Source organism: Neopelma chrysocephalum, unplaced genomic scaffold, assembly GCF_003984885.1.
Source record: "Neopelma chrysocephalum unplaced genomic scaffold, ASM398488v2 Primary Assembly neopelma1_102, whole genome shotgun sequence".
In the NCBI taxonomy this organism is placed as follows: Eukaryota; Metazoa; Chordata; class Aves; order Passeriformes; family Pipridae; genus Neopelma; species Neopelma chrysocephalum.
This window is the reverse complement of record NW_020897765.1, coordinates 3,909,483-3,928,049: the sequence shown is the minus strand read 5'-3', so window position 1 is coordinate 3,928,049 and position 18,567 is coordinate 3,909,483. Positions and strand designations below refer to the sequence as shown.

General features: G+C 37.5%; 1 protein-coding gene across 1 annotated transcript in view; it reads left to right on the top strand.

The window, feature by feature from the left end:
- LOC113973513 (macrophage mannose receptor 1-like) overlaps positions 1–16,915 on the top strand; it is a 34,097-nt gene extending 17,182 nt beyond the window's left edge. The window contains exons 16-30 of the mRNA XM_027695690.1: positions 880–915; positions 1,031–1,206; positions 1,781–1,848; positions 3,463–3,563; positions 5,278–5,414; positions 6,421–6,535; positions 7,046–7,242; positions 8,404–8,494; positions 9,826–10,058; positions 10,873–11,038; positions 12,647–12,799; positions 13,237–13,353; positions 13,558–13,719; positions 15,397–15,429; positions 16,060–16,915. Coding sequence (XP_027551491.1) covers positions 880–915; positions 1,031–1,206; positions 1,781–1,848; positions 3,463–3,563; positions 5,278–5,414; positions 6,421–6,535; positions 7,046–7,242; positions 8,404–8,494; positions 9,826–10,058; positions 10,873–11,038; positions 12,647–12,799; positions 13,237–13,353; positions 13,558–13,719; positions 15,397–15,429; positions 16,060–16,229 — 1,955 coding nt within the window. The 3' untranslated portion in view covers positions 16,230–16,915. The remainder of the gene's footprint in view (positions 1–879; positions 916–1,030; positions 1,207–1,780; positions 1,849–3,462; positions 3,564–5,277; positions 5,415–6,420; positions 6,536–7,045; positions 7,243–8,403; positions 8,495–9,825; positions 10,059–10,872; positions 11,039–12,646; positions 12,800–13,236; positions 13,354–13,557; positions 13,720–15,396; positions 15,430–16,059) is intronic.
- Positions 16,916–18,567: the final 1,652 nt, after the last annotated feature.

Sequence of the window (18,567 nt, the reverse complement as noted above, 5' to 3'; positions counted from 1 at the left end):
GACTTAAATTGGGGTGTATAAATAATCCATATGTTTGCAAGGGTTTAATAGATGCAAAGGTTTTGAATATTAAGAAGCATTTGCTTTTATTTTTGTAATGTAGGAGGTTAGGTGTTGTAAAGAGTTGTACTGTATTCCTTACAATGCTGCTTTTTACTCTAACATCAGTAAAGGTAAAAACCAAATACAATATCTTCGTACACCAAGATTTAGTGGTGCTCCAAGTTGTCTTTTCATGTTCTTGAGGATTCAGTTGCTTTTGGAAATACAACAGCACAAAACAGTGTCATTTCTTTTTCTATCACAGCCAGAAATAACTCACAGTACGTGTACATACACACCCACCCACCCATATATACATGTATATATACGAATAAACATATAGAGAGAGAGAGTTATATTTCCTTTTGCTTATGAATATTTGGCACTGCAGAATTTTTTGATAGAGCTAAAGTAAATCTAGTGGAAATTATCTCCTTCTTAATAAAAATACCCCTCTGGTGAATTATGGAATGTCTACTGATTGATCAGTAAAAGAGCTGTACCCTGAAGTTTAAAGTGTTTCAGATAGATCTACTCCTACTTGCAGACTGGAAGAGCAATTTTTCCTTGCCTTACTCTGCTCAGGAATGTGATTCAGTCAAGGCTATGACTTTATTGATGTGAAGCACAGTTTATGATACAGAGTTAAAAGTAGATGACCACACGTATTGCATAATATGCAGCTGAAATGTGTGGCTAAGCCTGCTTTCTAGTCAGTGGTAAAGGAGTGGAGAATCCTGCTCTGTTCCTCACTCTTCTCCTTGAAGTCAGTCACAAGATACATCATAAAACACGCTACAGAGATGTGTCACACCTTCTATTCTCTTCTTTTTGCAGGAGTGCCATTAAAATCTGAACCAATTGACACATACGGTAGGTCTTTGTGTGCATTTATCTTATTCATTTTTTTTCCCTGAAACTGTTATTCTAAACTAAGCTTTTGTGTTCTACAGATACAGAATTTAAAGGTACATTATTTGTCTTCCAGCATACAAAACCACTGCAGATGGATGGGTCATATATGAAGATAAGCTCTACTATATCAGCAAAGAACGGGTCTCCATGGAAAAAGCCCAAGAGTTTTGCAGGATGAATTCTGCAGACCTAGCTGTTGTTAATAGTAACAGTGAGAGAAGGTTCTTGAAGAGAGCACTACAAGAAAATGTAAGAATCATTATAAACAAATAGCCTAAAGTAGAAATGCTTGTGACAATCTGCATGTAAAACTTGTCTCAGAAGTAGAGCCATCAGCATTTTCACTAGTGAAATCTCCCAAAATGCACCCTTTGATCCCATGGGATTTGGTCCCTCCTGCTCTGTGCTGCCTGTGCTGAGGCAGTGAGGCAGGCTGTTGGGAAGAGCAATGTGGGAAGGTACCAGCTGTGCCATCTTGGGAAGCAGCTGGTGTGAGAGGGAGAACTGAGGTCAATTTTAGACAGCGCTGCAGCCTTGGAGAGAGAATGAAAGCAGAAAACCAGTTTCTGACTCAAGATCTGCTTCTTTCCTACCCTATCCTAAGGGCCCTCGGTGCTGCAGGACTCAGCTCTGATGCCCCAGATAAAAACCTGACTTCTGTATCTGAGCATATAAATACATTGCTGTGCTGAACTGCAAGCATGTGCTTTCTTGCTGTCAACTTCAGTGACTGCTCTTGAGCCCAATCAAGGGTGTATCCATTTCTGTTTGTTTTACTTCAAAGATTTTTTTTTTAAGTTAAAATAGTATTTTTCTGCTTTAGGAGCAATCCTGGTGGAAGTCAAGCGCATACTTCATTGGTCTAAAAGTAAGCCTTGATAAAAAGTTTAGGTAAGTTAAGATGATCAGTGCAGCTTTTAATATGTGGAAAGAAATACAATATTTTATGTAGCTGGAGGTACTGACTATGTTATTTTCCAGGTCTGAAGGCAGTTCCACATACTTTGTACAAAGCAAAATGGAATAGTCCTAGGATATTCTGAAGTCCAATAGTTTTCACCAAAAATAAATAGGAGAAGAATCTTTTTATCTTAAGTAAGCACTTACCCAAAGAAAGGCTTGGCAGCTCTACTCTCCATACATTCTTAAGTTTCTTTCCAAGATTTGCCCCATAAATTGAAGTGATACTGAATTTTATGCTGAATTTTATACCTCTAAACATACACACTCAAAACATTCTCTCTGTCATAGGGCCTAGCTTCCTTATGCTTTTTATCTATATATCAGAGCTTCAGAGAGGTCCTCCAGAGTTAGGAAAATGTGGGCAATGAGTACAAAAGCTGCTTCTGACAGAGATGGCTAAGGTAGTCTCTGCAAAATCCTGTTCCAGGAGAAAAGTCAGCATAAGTTTACACTATGGAAACATTATCAGGTATTCTGAAAAGACCTGCACACAAATAAACTCAAAACTAAAGTAAAAAATACTGAAGAGCAGGATACACTGCTTTATCTTCCCATCTGCTAGTTAGGATGCATCTGAAGGAGTTGCAAAAAACATGCTTCTGATGTTGACCTGAAACAGGTTAGAGGAGATCTGAATTTAACCTTTCTATTTTAATGCCACTGTTCAATGTCTGTAAATCACTAACAGAGTGTTAGTATGTAGAAGAGGAGTGGGTAGAGACAAGCTGATAGTGACTGGGTCAGTACATGATTCTAACCCGATTTAGGAGACAAATTAGGGAGATGTGGCATTCCTTGGTTTCAGTGAGCATCTTCTTTATTTAGATCAAGTGTATCAGCAGCAGCAAGAGATAGATGAGAGAGCTGAATTTGTTTCCCACTTCAGGCTTACAGACCTAAATTCTGAAATATTGATTAAAATGCAGTGCCAACCTCTCCTTCCTTCGATAGCAATATATTAAAGTAAAAAGCATGTAAACATAAAGGAAAAAAATATCAATTTTGGTACTTCAGAAATGGTGGTTTTAAAGCTGACAGAATGTCCATTAATTTACAGACACAAGACTCAACGGAAAAATACCTATAAAGGTATTTTTCTTTGGGGTAAAATCCACAGAAAAGTTTTTTCATCCTTGTTTGCATCTGTGAAAACATCAAGAATGCTCAGACTGGGAAGCATAATATTAATTAGGGATACAATGAAATAAGTTAAATAAAATTTTAATATTTTTATCTGTATTATGTATTCTGACTAACTGAAAATGGTTTCTCTTATTAAATGATGTCATAGCAATCCTGCCCATTAACAGAAAATGTGCTTGGTGTATTATTTTTCCTATTTTGCAACCAGCAATATTTTGTAGAAATTGCTTGAAATTAGAATAAACAGATAAAGAGAGGAAAAACTTTAACAGTCCTCCCAGTTTTAGCCAGTTCCCATTAATGCTCACGGATATTCTTATTTTTGAGATGTTAATTAGGAGTATCATCTCACAATTGAAGTGTATTAGTAAATAACTATTTACATTTATTTTCTTCAAGCTGGATAGATGGGACTCCAGTAACCTATGTGGCCTGGGCTCCTAATGAACCTAACTCTGCAAATAATGAGGAAAATTGTGTGGTAATGTTGTTAGAGCATGGTAAGTAACAAAGCAAAACTATTAGATTTTACTTGTCTCTGCTTCGATTATAACTGATGCTGTCAAACTTCTGCTGTCAACTGTCACACAATCTTTGATAGCTGTTTTCTGCAATTGCTTTCCAGTCACAAATCAACACAATGCAGTAACTGTTTGCAGTCATGGGGACCACCAGTAGTGGAAGAGTCTATGTCCTTAGCATGGGGAGATTTCTGTATCATGTGTAATTTAGTGCAGATGTCTCTCTCTGGATTTATAAGATTGATATTGCACCTTTTTACAGGGCTTTTCACTACTTCTTTCAGTAGAAAGTTGAATGGTCTGTCTTCTTTCCTCTGAACTTAAGAAAACACTTATAACAACTACAGGAAATAAGGGAGTTGAAAGTAGTCAACTCAAAGGAGTTGAAAGTCAGTGAGGAAATAAGCAAATACATCTAATGACCTAAGACTGTCTTACGTGTTTACAAGTACACTAAAATGTAAATTTCTTGTGAAACATAGGGCTAAGTTTTCCTCTGGGCTCTATTTCTGCAACGTAACTGAGGCTAATGGGAATTTAGTACCTAAATATTGATCTCTCAATTTATGTTTTTTAAAGAGTTCATTCAGCAATCCCACCTGCAATTCTGCCTTTATATGACGACAGAAAGAACAAGATTCACTTTTCTAAACATAGTCATATGGTCTGATTCAGATGCATCTCTCCTTTAGTTGTTGATCGAGAAAGGGACAGCTATCCCACCTTCCCCTCCATATCTACCAGTTCTGCAGAGATGGCTCGGCATTCCTGGGCTTGTCTCAGATGATGCTGGAAATTTACATGTGAGAAACTGAACTGGACAACAAGGGAAGCACTAAGATTGAGTTGGCAGTGTAAGCTAGACCTCTGAAGTCTCACTATGGTCAAGTGGAGATCTCACCTCCACAGTCAGTGCTGCCTGAGGAGCAGTTCAGTTTACTCAAGTGCAGTATTCAGGTGCCTGTGTGTAGGTGATTGTAGCCACCTGCTGTGTTCTAGTTAGCCCATCTAACTGTATGTTTCCCACAGAAACAGTGCCATCAGGAACTTTGCACAACCTCTCAAACAGTGCTAAGCACCTCTGTTTAGACAAATGAATCCTGCCCTATCTCTCTATTGACCATTTTAGTAGCTTAGAAATCTTGACAATTGAAGTATTTTTATCTGCAAACTGAATCTCTAGCTAACATTCTGTTAACTTGATATGTTGGCCCCCCAGGAGGAGGCATATATTTCATAATGTATGTTTGAACACCATACTATGCCCTTAGATTGATCTGGTATTTCCTAAATCATCCATTTCTGATACATTTTCTTTTTAAAGTAGCTTGCTGGTATATTTCCTCCGCTGCATGCAATGTGATGATGCCATAGCTCAGACAAATTATATATATATACAACCATAAATAGGTATATATACCCATGAATATGTATAGGCACTGTGGAGAGCCCTGAAAGAGTAGCAGAACGGTCAGGAAGTTCAAATTAAGTACAAAGAGTGCTATTATTAGAGCTTGAGCTGTCTCATTTGAAGCTGCCATAGTTACTTTGCCTTCAGATCAAGCTGCAGCCTGAAATATAAAATAGAGAAATTTTGTTGTTCTTCTTCTAAAAAAAAAAGTAAAAAAAAAGAGAAATTATTGTTACAAATACTGTAACATTTTTACTTGTTCATTTAATTTCTTTATTTCAGGCTTGTGGAATGACATAAACTGTGGCTCCTCCAATAAATTTATATGTGAAAAACATAACAGTTCTATTAATTCAACGTTTGCTTCACCACTGCCTCCTGGAGGATGTCCTGAAAGTTGGGTTTTCTTTGGCAACAAGGTGTGTCAACATGTATCTTCAGTAAATTGTGTAAAGGAATAGAACTGAAAAGAAAATCTTGAAAAAACCCACTTTTTTATTATTATAAAATAAATCTGGAGAGTAATTATCTAGTCAGAATGTGAGGCATGGATGGCTGGGCTTTTTTGGAGCTGACTATATACATTTCATTTTGTGGAGAAATACAGTAAAAATAGACGTATGCTAAATAGATTTCAGAGAGCATAGTTTGCGGTGGCTTAAAATACACTGTTACTGCTTTAGAAAACCTCTTCTCTCTTCTTTTATATATTTATGATAGAAATGGAAATTTGTAATGGTCAATGAGAGTTTCATGTGGAAAGATTTGGAGAGAATGTACTTGAGCAATCCCTTTGTACAGGGTTCACAAAGCTTTGAGTTCAGAAATATGATGCCAAACTACAATTGTTTTGAATATGGCTTTTCATTCAGACATGATCCGGAAGTCCTCATTGCTGTAACTGAAGAATTTGTACCAATTTGAGTTGAAGTTCTGTCTACAAAAGGTTGTTTTGTCTACTTTATGTTCACTGCACTGCTATTGCATCCTCAAAATGTTAGGTCAATGTGCCAAAGGATATTTCATAACTTTGGCAGGATGAACAGTCGTAGCCACAGTCATTGGAAGCAGAACAAGGCACAGTAGAGATCATTCCCTGCAACTGTGTCACTCAAAGCCAAATTTTCTTGATTTCAAATGATCCCTCTGTTATTGCAGGAAGAAGGCAGATGAAAATGTGAAAAGGGATTATGTACTTGACCTCACTACAATAAGTTCAAATGATATAGACTCCTGCGTTACACCTTATGCAATGAGTGGCATTGCCTGGGTAGACATACCGACTTTCTACTCTTGAGCTCTGTTACTTGTTTTAGCCCTGATTTCTTTTAGGAGAAACGTACATCTCATATGTAATTGATATTAGTCACATACTACAGTTCCAATCTTTGCTAGTTTGAAAGATGTACTTGCTTTTTTTCCTAGTGTTTCAAAGTATTTTCTTCCAGTACAACAAGAAAGCTCATGTGGCATGATGCACGAGATGCTTGTATCAATCTGGGAGGAAACCTGGCTACCATACCAAATGAACATGTACAAGGTACATATATGGGCTCTATTGAAAGAAAAATATATTAAGTTCTAGCTAAAGGATCTGCCAAACTATCTACTACAGAATATGGGATTACCTGCTGAAAATTGCTTATCAGCCATGTCAATTTATGGTTTGTTTTAACTCCAAAGTGCAAAGCAATAGCTAAATTATTACATATAAGAAATAAAGTGTGTTTCTACATCTTTCAGTTGCTCAGTTTTCATGAAACTTCCTATGTGTTTTGAGCGTGGTTGCACAGGTCTCTCAAACTAACAGAAATCTGTATTTTCTGTCTCTCTCACTGGCAATATGATTTGCTGAAACTCTACTTGTGTATACATGGTGGGGAAGGGATGCTTATCTAAACATTTAATTAAAAGGCAGATGGGCTCTTTAGTGGAAAATGTTATCCTTTTAATACAGGCCCAGTTCTGGGCTTTTGCGCATTTTCCTGGTTTTGGGGAAAGTAAGTCATGATGAGCTTTCCTTAATAAAAAAATCTTTGCTTCCCTCCAGCCTTCCTCTTCTATCATTTGAAGGATGCCACAAATGATGTTTGGATTGGGTTGAATGACATCAACAAAGAGTCCACATTTCTTTGGACAGATGGAAGCACTGTTTCCTACACCAACTGGGTTAATGGTGCACCAGAACAGGAACAAAGCTACTTTGACTATTTTGATGGTGAAACATTGACAGACGTCACTGTGGAGGTACAGGAAATTTAAGTAACCTGTATATCTTAGGCAGCTAGATGATTTTCTAAAAGAGAAGTTACAGCAGCAATAACAAGATGCTGAAACAAGTTTTTTTGTAAGCAAAATGGGGCTTAGCAAATTGTCTGATAAAGATTCCAAATACACCAAAAATATTTGGCAAAGGTTCTGAAGAAAAGGGGCTTCATGCCTTCCATCTGACCTGTTGCAAAAGACCAGTTCTGCAAAAGAAGCTGGGAGAGGTTTATATTACATCAGTTCCCCCACAAACTGCATTATCACAAATTTTAAAGTTGCAACACCAAACACAGAAAATTCAACAATAATTTGTCTGTGTATATGTCCCATTCCTGGCTAATGTGCTTTCACACTGCTTTACTAGTTTCTGATGGTACAAATTGATATATTCAATGAAATTACTATTTCTCTGCTGAAATTCAACCTCTTTTCCAAAGGAGAGAGTTTCTGAGGAAATGATTGGCAGCTAGACACCCAAGATTTTTAACATCTACCATCAGTCAACTCTCTGATGACTAAAACTTATTTAAATCAGCATAAGGGAGAAACTTGGATTAAATGCTGAAAGACTGCCATGGCCAGACTTGAAATCAGGGGAGTAATAAAAGAAATATTGAAGCAATTAAACATAAGGAAGTAAAGGAAATATTTGGTTGTTGCTAAAGATGTCTGATAGTCATAACTTGATAATGACTTCAAAGCACCAGCAAAGAGTATCTGCTTTCTACAAGAGAGTCTGCTTCGATTAAATCCAGACTAGTACTTTTAATAATAGTTCTTATTTTGTTTTTCTCAAAGCAGATCTACATAATTGTAAATCAGAACTAAGAAGTTATATTATAACTTCATCTTTTCTAAGTCATTAAAGGATTCTTAATAAAACTGGTAAGGTTGTTTTTAATCAACTTCTTTCAGATCTTGACTGACACTGATAAATGCCTGGATCAAATTTAAGGGGTCACTAATAAATGCCAGTTCAAGCTGTTTGGCAGAAACCTAGGAGTTTTGACCTAATTGCATGGGTGTTCAATGAGCTTCTCTCCCCTCTGCTGTTAGGCTTGCAGCAGCAGTATAAGAGCTTCAGCTCACCACCTCCTCATTGCCTTTTTAAATGCCTGTGTATCTTTCCCTCTCCTTCAGACAGATTGTGTGTTCATCATGAAGTCAGATGGGAAATGGAGAGATGATAGCTGTGACAATGAGAGAGGCTATATATGCCAGATGAATTCACGTGAGTTCTGTTCAACCCAGTCTCCTAACTAGAAAGAGTGTCTAAGTTAGATAAGCTGAATAGATAAACCGATGTGATTTCTTCCAGCTTTGAGTCTTATTCTGAGTCTCTCAGGCTTTCAGAACTCCACCAGTCTTAAGGCAGTACTATGTTTAAAGTATAATTTGTTCCACAGAAAGTGCTGAAGAGGAACTACTATCTTAACAGGGGTTTTGTACCTAATTATGAATAATACTAGATAATAAATGAAAATGGATTTCTTCTCATTGAAATATGAGGGTTATAGGCATCCCGTTTAAGTGCATGTGTAAAACTGTGTTCTTACAGTGATCTTCCCATTCTCCTGGCTGTCTCTGAGCAGAGCATTTAATCCTCTCTTAACATTTCTACTGAATGCCATATGATGTCAATTAAAATGTACAGCTTCCTGGATGTGTCTTTATTGTAGAAGAATATTGTTATTTTTCTTACAACAAAATGAGTAATGAATGTTGACTTTCCTCCTCTAGAAATGTAATTATAAAAATCCCAGCTGTCCAATCATATAATGGGAGTAGAGGAGGCAAAGCACAGATAGCAGAACAGTTTTGCCAAACGGTTTTGCCTCAGCTTTATTACAGCTTTAGAAAAAATTATTCCCTGACCCCTCACTTCAATCAACTCCCACAGCTTGTTCACTCTCAGCACAGATAACTTGCTTGTGAGAGGACACAGCAAACGTATAGTTTTATGGAGGCATTTTTAATTTGCTTAATCCCAGTTACAGCTCTTCTGAATATACTTATGATCTCAAGGGTGGAAATATACATTGCCTGACTCAAACATGCAGGCAACATTCTGGTGCTCCTTACAGACAGGCCAACAACTTGGAGTTAGTACCGAGTGGCAATCAATTAACATCAGGTGTCAGTGTCTCAGGTTGAGACTGCAGAGCACAACACTTAGTGACTTAAATGCCTTACCCTAAGTCCTCTCCACTAGTGATCTGAAATAGGTGTATACTCAGGTATCCAGATTTAGTCAAACATCTTAAAACACAGAAGCTCAAATGTCCAATTTACAAGACTTAGTCTGGGCCAGTCAAATCATTAGCAAGCATACTCTCTTTTAATCAATTTAGTCCATGTTTTAAAAGCTTGGTTTGGATTGTTTTGTTTTGTCAGGTTTTTTTGTTTTGTTTTGTTTTTTAATTTAGGTGTTTTGTTTTGTTCATGAGCTTAAATAAAGATTTTGACTTATTGACTAGACCTTTTGACCAATTTTTTTTTTAGCTTCCATGATAGAGAAGAGCAATATATTGTAAATTCATGCATTCAGTTTTTCTTTCGTAGTTCCCACAGAGCCTGAAGTACCAACAACAAATCCAGCCTCCGGCTTTGCCCATTATGGTGACAGTAGCTATTCAATCATTTCATCTGAAATGCAATGGGAAGAGGCCAGAAAAAATTGTCAAGACAAATCTGCAGAACTTGCCAGAATTTCAGATGCCTACATCCATTCATTCCTGTGGATCCATATGTTGAAATATGGAAAACCTGTATGGATTGGTCTTAATAGCAACATGGTAAGTGCTAGATATGCAGGTGCTTGGTGAGCTCTCCTACTCTTTATAGTCCTCTGGATGACCAGTCTATAACAGTGATGAAACAACTGTATCCTGCATGGCTTCACTGTGCAAATGCATAAAAATCTAGTGGTGCTGTTCAAGTTAGTCAAGGACTTTCATCTACCAAATGGGTTGAAGAATCACAGAAAAGGTTACACAAGAAGCAAAGGATGAAAGTAGAAAGTTCTAGAAACAATAAAAGAAATCAAGGTGCAGACTGAGTCACAAACCAGAATGTACAGCCATCATAAAGTGACTGCTAGCTGTTCTGAAAGTCAAACCTCCTGCTATACAGAGGGCAACTTATAGCTATTATTATATTAATAAAAGTTATTATGAGTATTAGAGAAATATTTTAAAATTTAAGCTGGCTGTTTAATGTCAAGTAATCTTTATTCACCAAATAGCTCCCAGTTTTATTTTTAATAAAGCAGGGCAGAGGAGATGAATTCTCTGTAATTGCTTCTCTTGATATGGGATTTACTAAGTGACCTGAGTTGACCTCATCTGACTTTCTTGCCATGTTGTAAAAGTTTGTGTTACTGCAGAAAAACCCTCTGAAAAGCAATGCAGTGTTGAACACTGTTCATATGTAGTTCTCATATGACTCGGAGGGACCAGTGACAATGCTTAGAACAGTGAATGGAATTTAAAAAACCAGTATTTTTTGCTGAAAAAATCAAATAAACATAGGATTTTATTTACACTATAACTATGTGTCGGAGCTTTTTATGTAAAAAAAAAAAAATTACCAGAACGTCTTTGTTTTCAGACTGGTGGCTATTACAAATGGACCAATAACTGGAAAATCAGATACACGAAATGGGCAGCAGGGGAACCAAAGGAGAAAAATGCTTGTGTCTACCTGGATCTCGATGGTACTTGGAAAACAGCATCTTGCAATGAAAGCTACTCTTCAATTTGCATGATATCAGATGGTAAGCAAAGGCACGTAACAATTTTAAAAACCCATTCTTAATTCTATTAGTCTGCCTAATCCTAGAGACTTTGCTCTAGCTGAAGCTTACCCTGCAGAGGAGTATGCTTCAGGGTAGCACCTACCTCCCTGCAGAATATGAATGTTTGCTATTGGATGATGAATGAATTAAGGTACAAGAAAGGCTCTTGTGTAATGGATATGGCTGCACTGCTTTCATGTAGTCATAACTGTTTCCATAAGATGAAGCTCTATCTTATTATAGAATTGTAGAATATGCTGCGTTGAAAGGGACCCATCAGGATCATTGAGTCCAAGTCCTAGATCTGCTCACACCATGTGCCTGAGAGTGTTGTCCAAACCCTTCTTGAACTCTGTCAGGCTTGGTGCTCGTTCCAGTGCCCAACCACCCTCTGGGTGAAAAACCTTTTCCTGGTATCTAACCTAAACATCCCCTGACTCATGATGTTTCTTGGAGTCCTGTCACTGGTCACAAGAGTGAAGACATCAGTGCCTACCCCTCTGCTTCCCCTTGTGAGGATGGTGAAGACCCCAGTGAGACCCTCAGTCTCCTCTTCTCCAGGCTGAACAAACCAAGTGACCTCAGCCACTCCTCATAAGGTTTCCTCTCCAGACCCTTCACCATCCTTGTGGCCCTCCTTTAGATGCTCTCTAATAGCTTAATGTTTGGTTTTTTTTACTCCTTCTGAGACGTGAGCATAAATCACACAAGTCTGTGTGTGATATAAGTAAGTGCTGGGAATGTGCACTGACTATGTGGACTGCAGCAACTGGGGAAGTTCACACACAAGTATCACCGAGCCAAAATACAGGCAAGAGGTTCACTTCCATTCACTAGTGCAGTGCTGATACAGGTGTAAGAGACTTGGAAATGTGAATAATATTTTAACTCTTTGCAGATGTATACAGAGGCATGTTTGCTTCTAGATTTTGTAGAATTGTGTCATTTTCCCTCTAGGTTTTAAGGCTGCATAATATAGTCTGTTGCTGATGTGAGATTCATAATAGATTTTGCTACTCGAAAGTGACTTCTGAATTAAACTTTCCAGCCATACATTCGGTCAGCATATGCCATGCAAGAACCACAGATCCATCAAAGTGAATTGGAGTTGCACCCATGATCGGAAACAGTCTAATTTGGCAGAGTCATGCTCCACTGATAGCTTTTTTTTGTGTAAAGTGACAACATGCAGAGACCAGGCAGCCAAACATCATGAGACTGTGGCATTAATGATTCATTAGCCTATAACAGCTTTCTATTTTGTGATAACACAAATTTGAGATCTACATCATTCCTTGGGATTTGCGTTCATCACAGTATTGCCAAGGCAGTTAGTTAGATGTTGCAGGATGCAATTTGATTCCTCGTCCTAAGAAATGTGATTGGAGAAATAAGATGTTTCACATTTTTACTGCTTGGCTCTCCCCATTGTCTGAACTAGGGGAATATAGGAAGAGTCAAGAGTATAGCTTTAGCTATAGAGATAGCTAAAGCTGGATGAGAGAAATCCCACTGTATTTACACACATCATAGAATCATAGATGACTCATAATGCAATACTAATTTCATACCATATGGCTTCTTTAGAGATGGCTCCTACTGATCCTGCTCAGCTGCCTGGAGACTGCCCTGAAGGAGATGAACTCCAGGCTTGGATCCCTTTCCGTGGTCACTGCTACTACTTTGAAGCATCAGCTGAGAGAAGCTGGGCACTGGCCTCCCTTGAGTGTGTTCGGTTAGGTGAGCGCCTTCATTATCAAATAATAAGATTTGTACAAAAGTTCACACAAAACTCATGTAAAAATATAAAAACATTGATTTAAAAAAATACATTTGAAATACTTTATTTTCTACTAAGCTATTGCAAATCTGGCACAATGAAAATAAACTGACACAAGTGACTTTGTGTGGCCTTCGGTCCTCTCAGGGGCTGCAGCTTCCCTGAGTGTAGACTTCCCCATCAGCTCCTGGCTTCTGGACATCCTGGAGGCAGTTGTGGGGTGCTACAGCCACTGAGCACCTCCAGGTCACTGCCCTCTGAAAGGAGCAATGGAGAGACCAACAGTCTAGCATGCATAATACTGTCAAAAGCTATTGTTTGTACAGACCTGAAAGCGAAGGTCAGTCCAGTAGTTGCTCATGTAGGTTATGGTTATTTGCCTGGTAATGCCTTTCAGGTGCTACCTTGGTTTCAGTAGAAAACATGGATGAATCTGACTTTCTGATCCGTGCAATTCAGCCACTTGGAAATAAAGAAGAAGGCTTCTGGATAGGACTTTACCAAAATGTGGATGGTAATGTCTAATTTTCAATATTTAGTGGACATGTGCTTTGCTAATATGAGAAAATTGAGGATTACTGTACTACAAAAAATGACATGGCCTTCTGCCTAAAAGTGTCCTGTTATAGATCTTTGAGTCAATTGCTGAGCTGAGGAGTTAAAATATTAATGAGATAAATTGTAAGTTTTTTTTTTTACTTCCCATGTTTCTCTGTAGACCAGTGGTTGTGGCTAGATAATGCTGCACTGGACTTTGTTAATTGGGAGGAGAAAGAGTTTGGTGTGGAGCATCGGTGTGTTGAAATAACTGCACCGTCTGGTTATTGGGACAACAGCGATTGCTCTTCTGAGAAAGGATTTATCTGCAAAAAACCCAAAGGTAAGTCCTCAGTGAGTCAGCCATTAGTGACAGAGCAGATCTGTTTCCTAGTAACTGTTACAGCCCTCCACCACGTGTCTAGAAGTAATTTCTGGCAGCTTTGTTTGGCCTATCCCACTTCTCTAACCGTTTGTAGTTGCCTGTTTTTGCAGACTGCAAGCTCTTCATGTCACTGTCTGCAGTCATTTGGGAATAGGGTAACAGCCTATATGCACTGTATGCACTTTAAGTTGAGAATGAGACTTTCAGAAAGAGTACCTAACAAAGGCATTGATATGGCATCACTCAAACACCTGTGCAAGGGTATGACTGTTGCAAGAACTATGTGTTGTAACAGTTGTTATACTCTTGCAGGGAGGAATCAATGTGAATAATTAATTTTCCTCTCCAAGCTTGTTATTCTCAAAAGTGATATTACTACCCAATGTCACAAACTGGCTTCATGTTGGCCCTGGCTCAACAACCTCTAAGTAAATTTAAATAAGTAGCAATGCCTCAGGGATACTGAAAGGTCATCTGTATTGCAGTAATAATATAAAGAATACTTCCCTTCTAAATGAAAACTTCAAGTCAATACAGAAGCTGTCTTACCAGCATTTCTGGAAAATTTCATACAATACTGTATATGACAGACTAATATTCTAGAGGTAAAACACTATGTGTTATATTCCCAAGTGGAGATACAAAAGAAATAATGGTCTGAAAGAAAACACTATCATTCCATTCTCTTCAGTTAGGTGTTAAAAATCAATCTGTCTTACCTAAAAAATGGTAGGTTGAAATCTTTAAACCTTTTTACTTTCTTTTGCAGTAGCTGTGAGATCAGGTTTAATTCTCCAGCTTTTGCATTTTGTGTTATCCCCATTAAATTGTGAGGAACATCTCTGTTCTATGCCAAAACCTCATTTCCTCTGTAAAGACGGTTTTAAGATTCCTTTATTCAGATGGAAAGTTGAAAGGGTCTGAACTCAATAATAAAAACATCTCAAGACACAGTAGTTCATGGAAAAATAACTGAAAATTTTAGGTTAGCATTTTTCAATGCAGTTTTAAATTAGGAAAACAAACTGAAATGTCACCAAGAAACTGCCATATCCCATGCATCGTTAATTTCTGTGCTTAAATCAGCACATGCCCATGGCAGTCAATTTGTTAATCTCTAGTAAAGATTTACTAAAAACATCCAAATTATATTCCATCATATTCCATCCTAGATAGTACTAAAATAATAAGGCAGTTTTAAAATCCATCCATTGAATCATAAAGTGCAGAATCCTGGTAGACATGCAGATATTCCTAAAATATGCTATATAAAATTAATCTCCAGAGTGGTACATCATGTTCCTAGTACATTAAAATTAATATTTCAGGAAAAATATGAAAATGTATTTTTGAATGAACATAGAAAAGAGTCAGTATTTGAATGTTGGTAGATAGAAAAACAATATATAGTTTTAAAAGAATGAATATTAATAGTTTGTTAATGTTAAGTAGGAAGGTAAAAACCTTAGCAATGTATTTTTTGCCTCATTTATGTTGCCTTTTATAGAAGCCATATATGTTATTAATGCAATGGTGTACTTCAAGGGGTTTTGTTCCTGTACTATTTTAGCAAAACAGTCAAACTTATGAATTCTAATAAAGTTTCATATAATTTCTCTCTGTTATTCATTGAAGTTGAGCCAAGCGGGAGTCCTATACAGCAAGAAGGTAAGAGCTTTCGTAAGAAAATTAACAAAAATCTAAATACAAGAAGAGCCTGAGTTTTCCCAAATCACAGTCTTTTGGAGAACAAGTCTTACTGACAGAGATGCATGATTAGCAGTCACGCAGGGTAATTCCATGATGCCTTTTACATTCACAAGAGCACTCAAACATTCTTGGTCAAAGGTACTGCTGCAGGGCTGACCCTGAGCTGACAACCTCAGCAGTGACCCAGCTTGTGACTGAGAAGAGCTACAGAGTGCTTTAACTAACCTGTTAGAAACTATGTAGATGTACATGCAAATTTCTTCCATAGGTATTATTGTAAATAATGTAACATAAATATATTGTAAAACTAATTTCCAAATAATTAGCATTCCATATCCATCAAAAGCATACATTTTCGTTAAATTCTTACAAGCATCCACTGCATGCATTGTATGTCACTGTAACCCAGATCTACTAAAACCATGTTAGCTTTAGGAACAGAGACCTGGCTACTGATCAGTGACAATTCAGGGTTCAGATTTACAGCCTTCAAGTTCAGGCAGGAGAGATGATCTTCTCCATGTTTTTCATGTTGTATGTGGAACAAAAATTACTATGGTCTCTCACAGTTATATGGATTCATTTCAGGCAAGGAAAAGAATGAAGAGACTCACCCACCTGTTCATGTCTCTGTTTGGCTGCTCATTTTCTTGGCTATTTTAACTCTCCTTGGAGCTGGCATGTCGGCCTATTTCTACAAAAGAAAAAGACAAAACCAACTATCAACAGATCCTGGCAACGAGACACTATTAAAATGATGTGTCAGTGACTGAAGAATTGGTGAGAATGGGTCCTGTGGCATGTACCAATTCAGACAAGCGAGTTACTTGCTGAAACTAAAGGATATATCTGTTGTAAGTCTCTAGTGAGACCCTTACATGAGATCTACTGTAATCTTAAATTAAATCCCTTTTCTCTTTTTGCACTAGCTGATTCTTTTGTATCATGCATATTTTACAAAATCAGAATTATGTATTGATGTCGTAATTTTTTAACAGTCAAGATTTTCTCAAGTGCCTTCTTAAAGACACTAATGCAAAAAAACTTGTAGAAAACAAATACATGAAAGAGGACTATAAAAGTCAACTAGAGAGAAAGAATGTCCAGTGTGAATGCTATTTAGAACTGTATTCCCGTGATTTTGTGGAAACTGGCAAGAACTCAAAAATGGAATTCATTTTGCCCCACAAAATTCACTGCATCAGACCAGCCCTTTTATTGTTCCTTATGGCTGCATCCTATTACACTTATAAAACAGTGCTTCATATACTTATCTCAAATAACTTTGGGATAGAAAACCTTGTCATTTTCATTTTCTGAAAATACAGAGGAAAATACAGCACATGCTAGCAAAGGATATTAAGCTCAGGTATAGGTTTTAATCCTTTTTTCAATTCGATAATATGATTGTTTTTATTATGTTCACTAATATGAATTAAAATACTCTCACCCTTGTTCTTGCTTCTTTTTGTTAATTCTTTGAAATAAATAAATAAATAAATGAAGAAAGTTTTTATTAGTATAATTTTCAGCTTCAGCATTGCCTGTGAATCAAGTGAGGGGAAAGGGGAAGGGAGGTGCTCCTGTCAGCACAGTAACTCTTTGTTCGTAACAAGGAGGGCTTCTCTCCCCACCACTTTGAATTCAGCTCGAATAAGCATCAAGTGGCTATTTTTAAATGTGAGAAAAGGGAACTAAAAACTAAGGAATGAAACAGATGATTCTGTACTAGGAATCTGCAAGACGACTTAAGTTTAAGATGTCAGAAAAACAGTGGAAAGCAGTACAAAGTAGCTTTTAAGCGAGCTGCAAATACAATTCAGACACTAAACACTTTATGGGAAAGAGTGCTTAGCGCATAGCCCCAAGAAACAACTTGCTTTCCCCAGGCAGCACAGGGTCTACTGAGCAAGCTGAAAAGTTAAAAAACAAACAAACAAAAAGAAAAGAAAGAAAGAAAGAAAAAGTGATGAAGATGCTTTTTTAGGCACTGAAATCCTGTTTTCTTGGTGTAAATGCAGACAAGAATGTAGCAGATTGGTGAGAACAGGTTACTGCACAAGTGTTAAGCAGCACACAGGACATTGATCGCAAAAGGTTTGTAATCAGCATCAAGCTGGTTGGTCATGTGAAAGGAGCAGCTCTGGATTCCTCTTTTAGCCTACCAGTGTGTGCACTAAACTCCCCGATTAGCCCTGGGGGGAATACTCACAAGCACCCATTTAAAGGAGAAGGGGGAAAAAACCCCAGGATCATATTGAGGCTGGCACTTTGTGAGGCAGAGAAGAAAACTGGGCAGGAATTATGCTCTTCAGGTATTTTCCTTGGGATCCCCTTTGTCAGAGCTATTTCATTTTGTTATTTCAAATGTATCTGAAATATGGCTACTCTTGCAAGCCTTCCTCACACTGAGCCCTCCCTGGCTGTCACCTGCAAATAGAATAGTTATTATTAAACAATTTATTCAATTCCTACTTTTCCTGTAATCTAGACATTTTTTCCAGAAAATGTTTTTCTCTCTCACTACTTTCTACAGCCAAGTCAACAAGTTTATCTGGTTCTTTCAACAGTTTTCCCCAACACCTTAAAAATAAAGCCAAAGATAGTTGCTGCTCCTATGACATCTACTCTTCAGCTTCTATATATATCTCCCTACTGGCAATTTCACTTCTTGATTTTTCTATTTCATTATCACAACTTCTTTTAATTTCACTTATGTAAATAAACGGAACAGCAGGACTTATCTGCATGTGAACTTTTGCCAGTATGGCTTTGCAACATAGTTGTACAAGAATTGCCATGCCGATATGAGTCTTCGGATAAGCACTTTGCTCACAGATTAAAAGGAGTTTTCCCAATATAGCTCGTGTTTGTCTTTATCTTTGAACAGCCTCATTAGGAATTTCTCAGATAGATAAACACATCCTTTGGCTTGATAAAAGTATTAAAGTGTTCCAGGCAAAAGTTTCCCTTCTGTTACAGGGAGGCTTACCACTATCCTACAGCTTGAAGATCATTTCTTTCAGGTCTTTGACAAGCAGTTATGAACAGCCCAGCCCCAAACTGGGATCAAAGCAGTGTGACAGTGAAAAAATA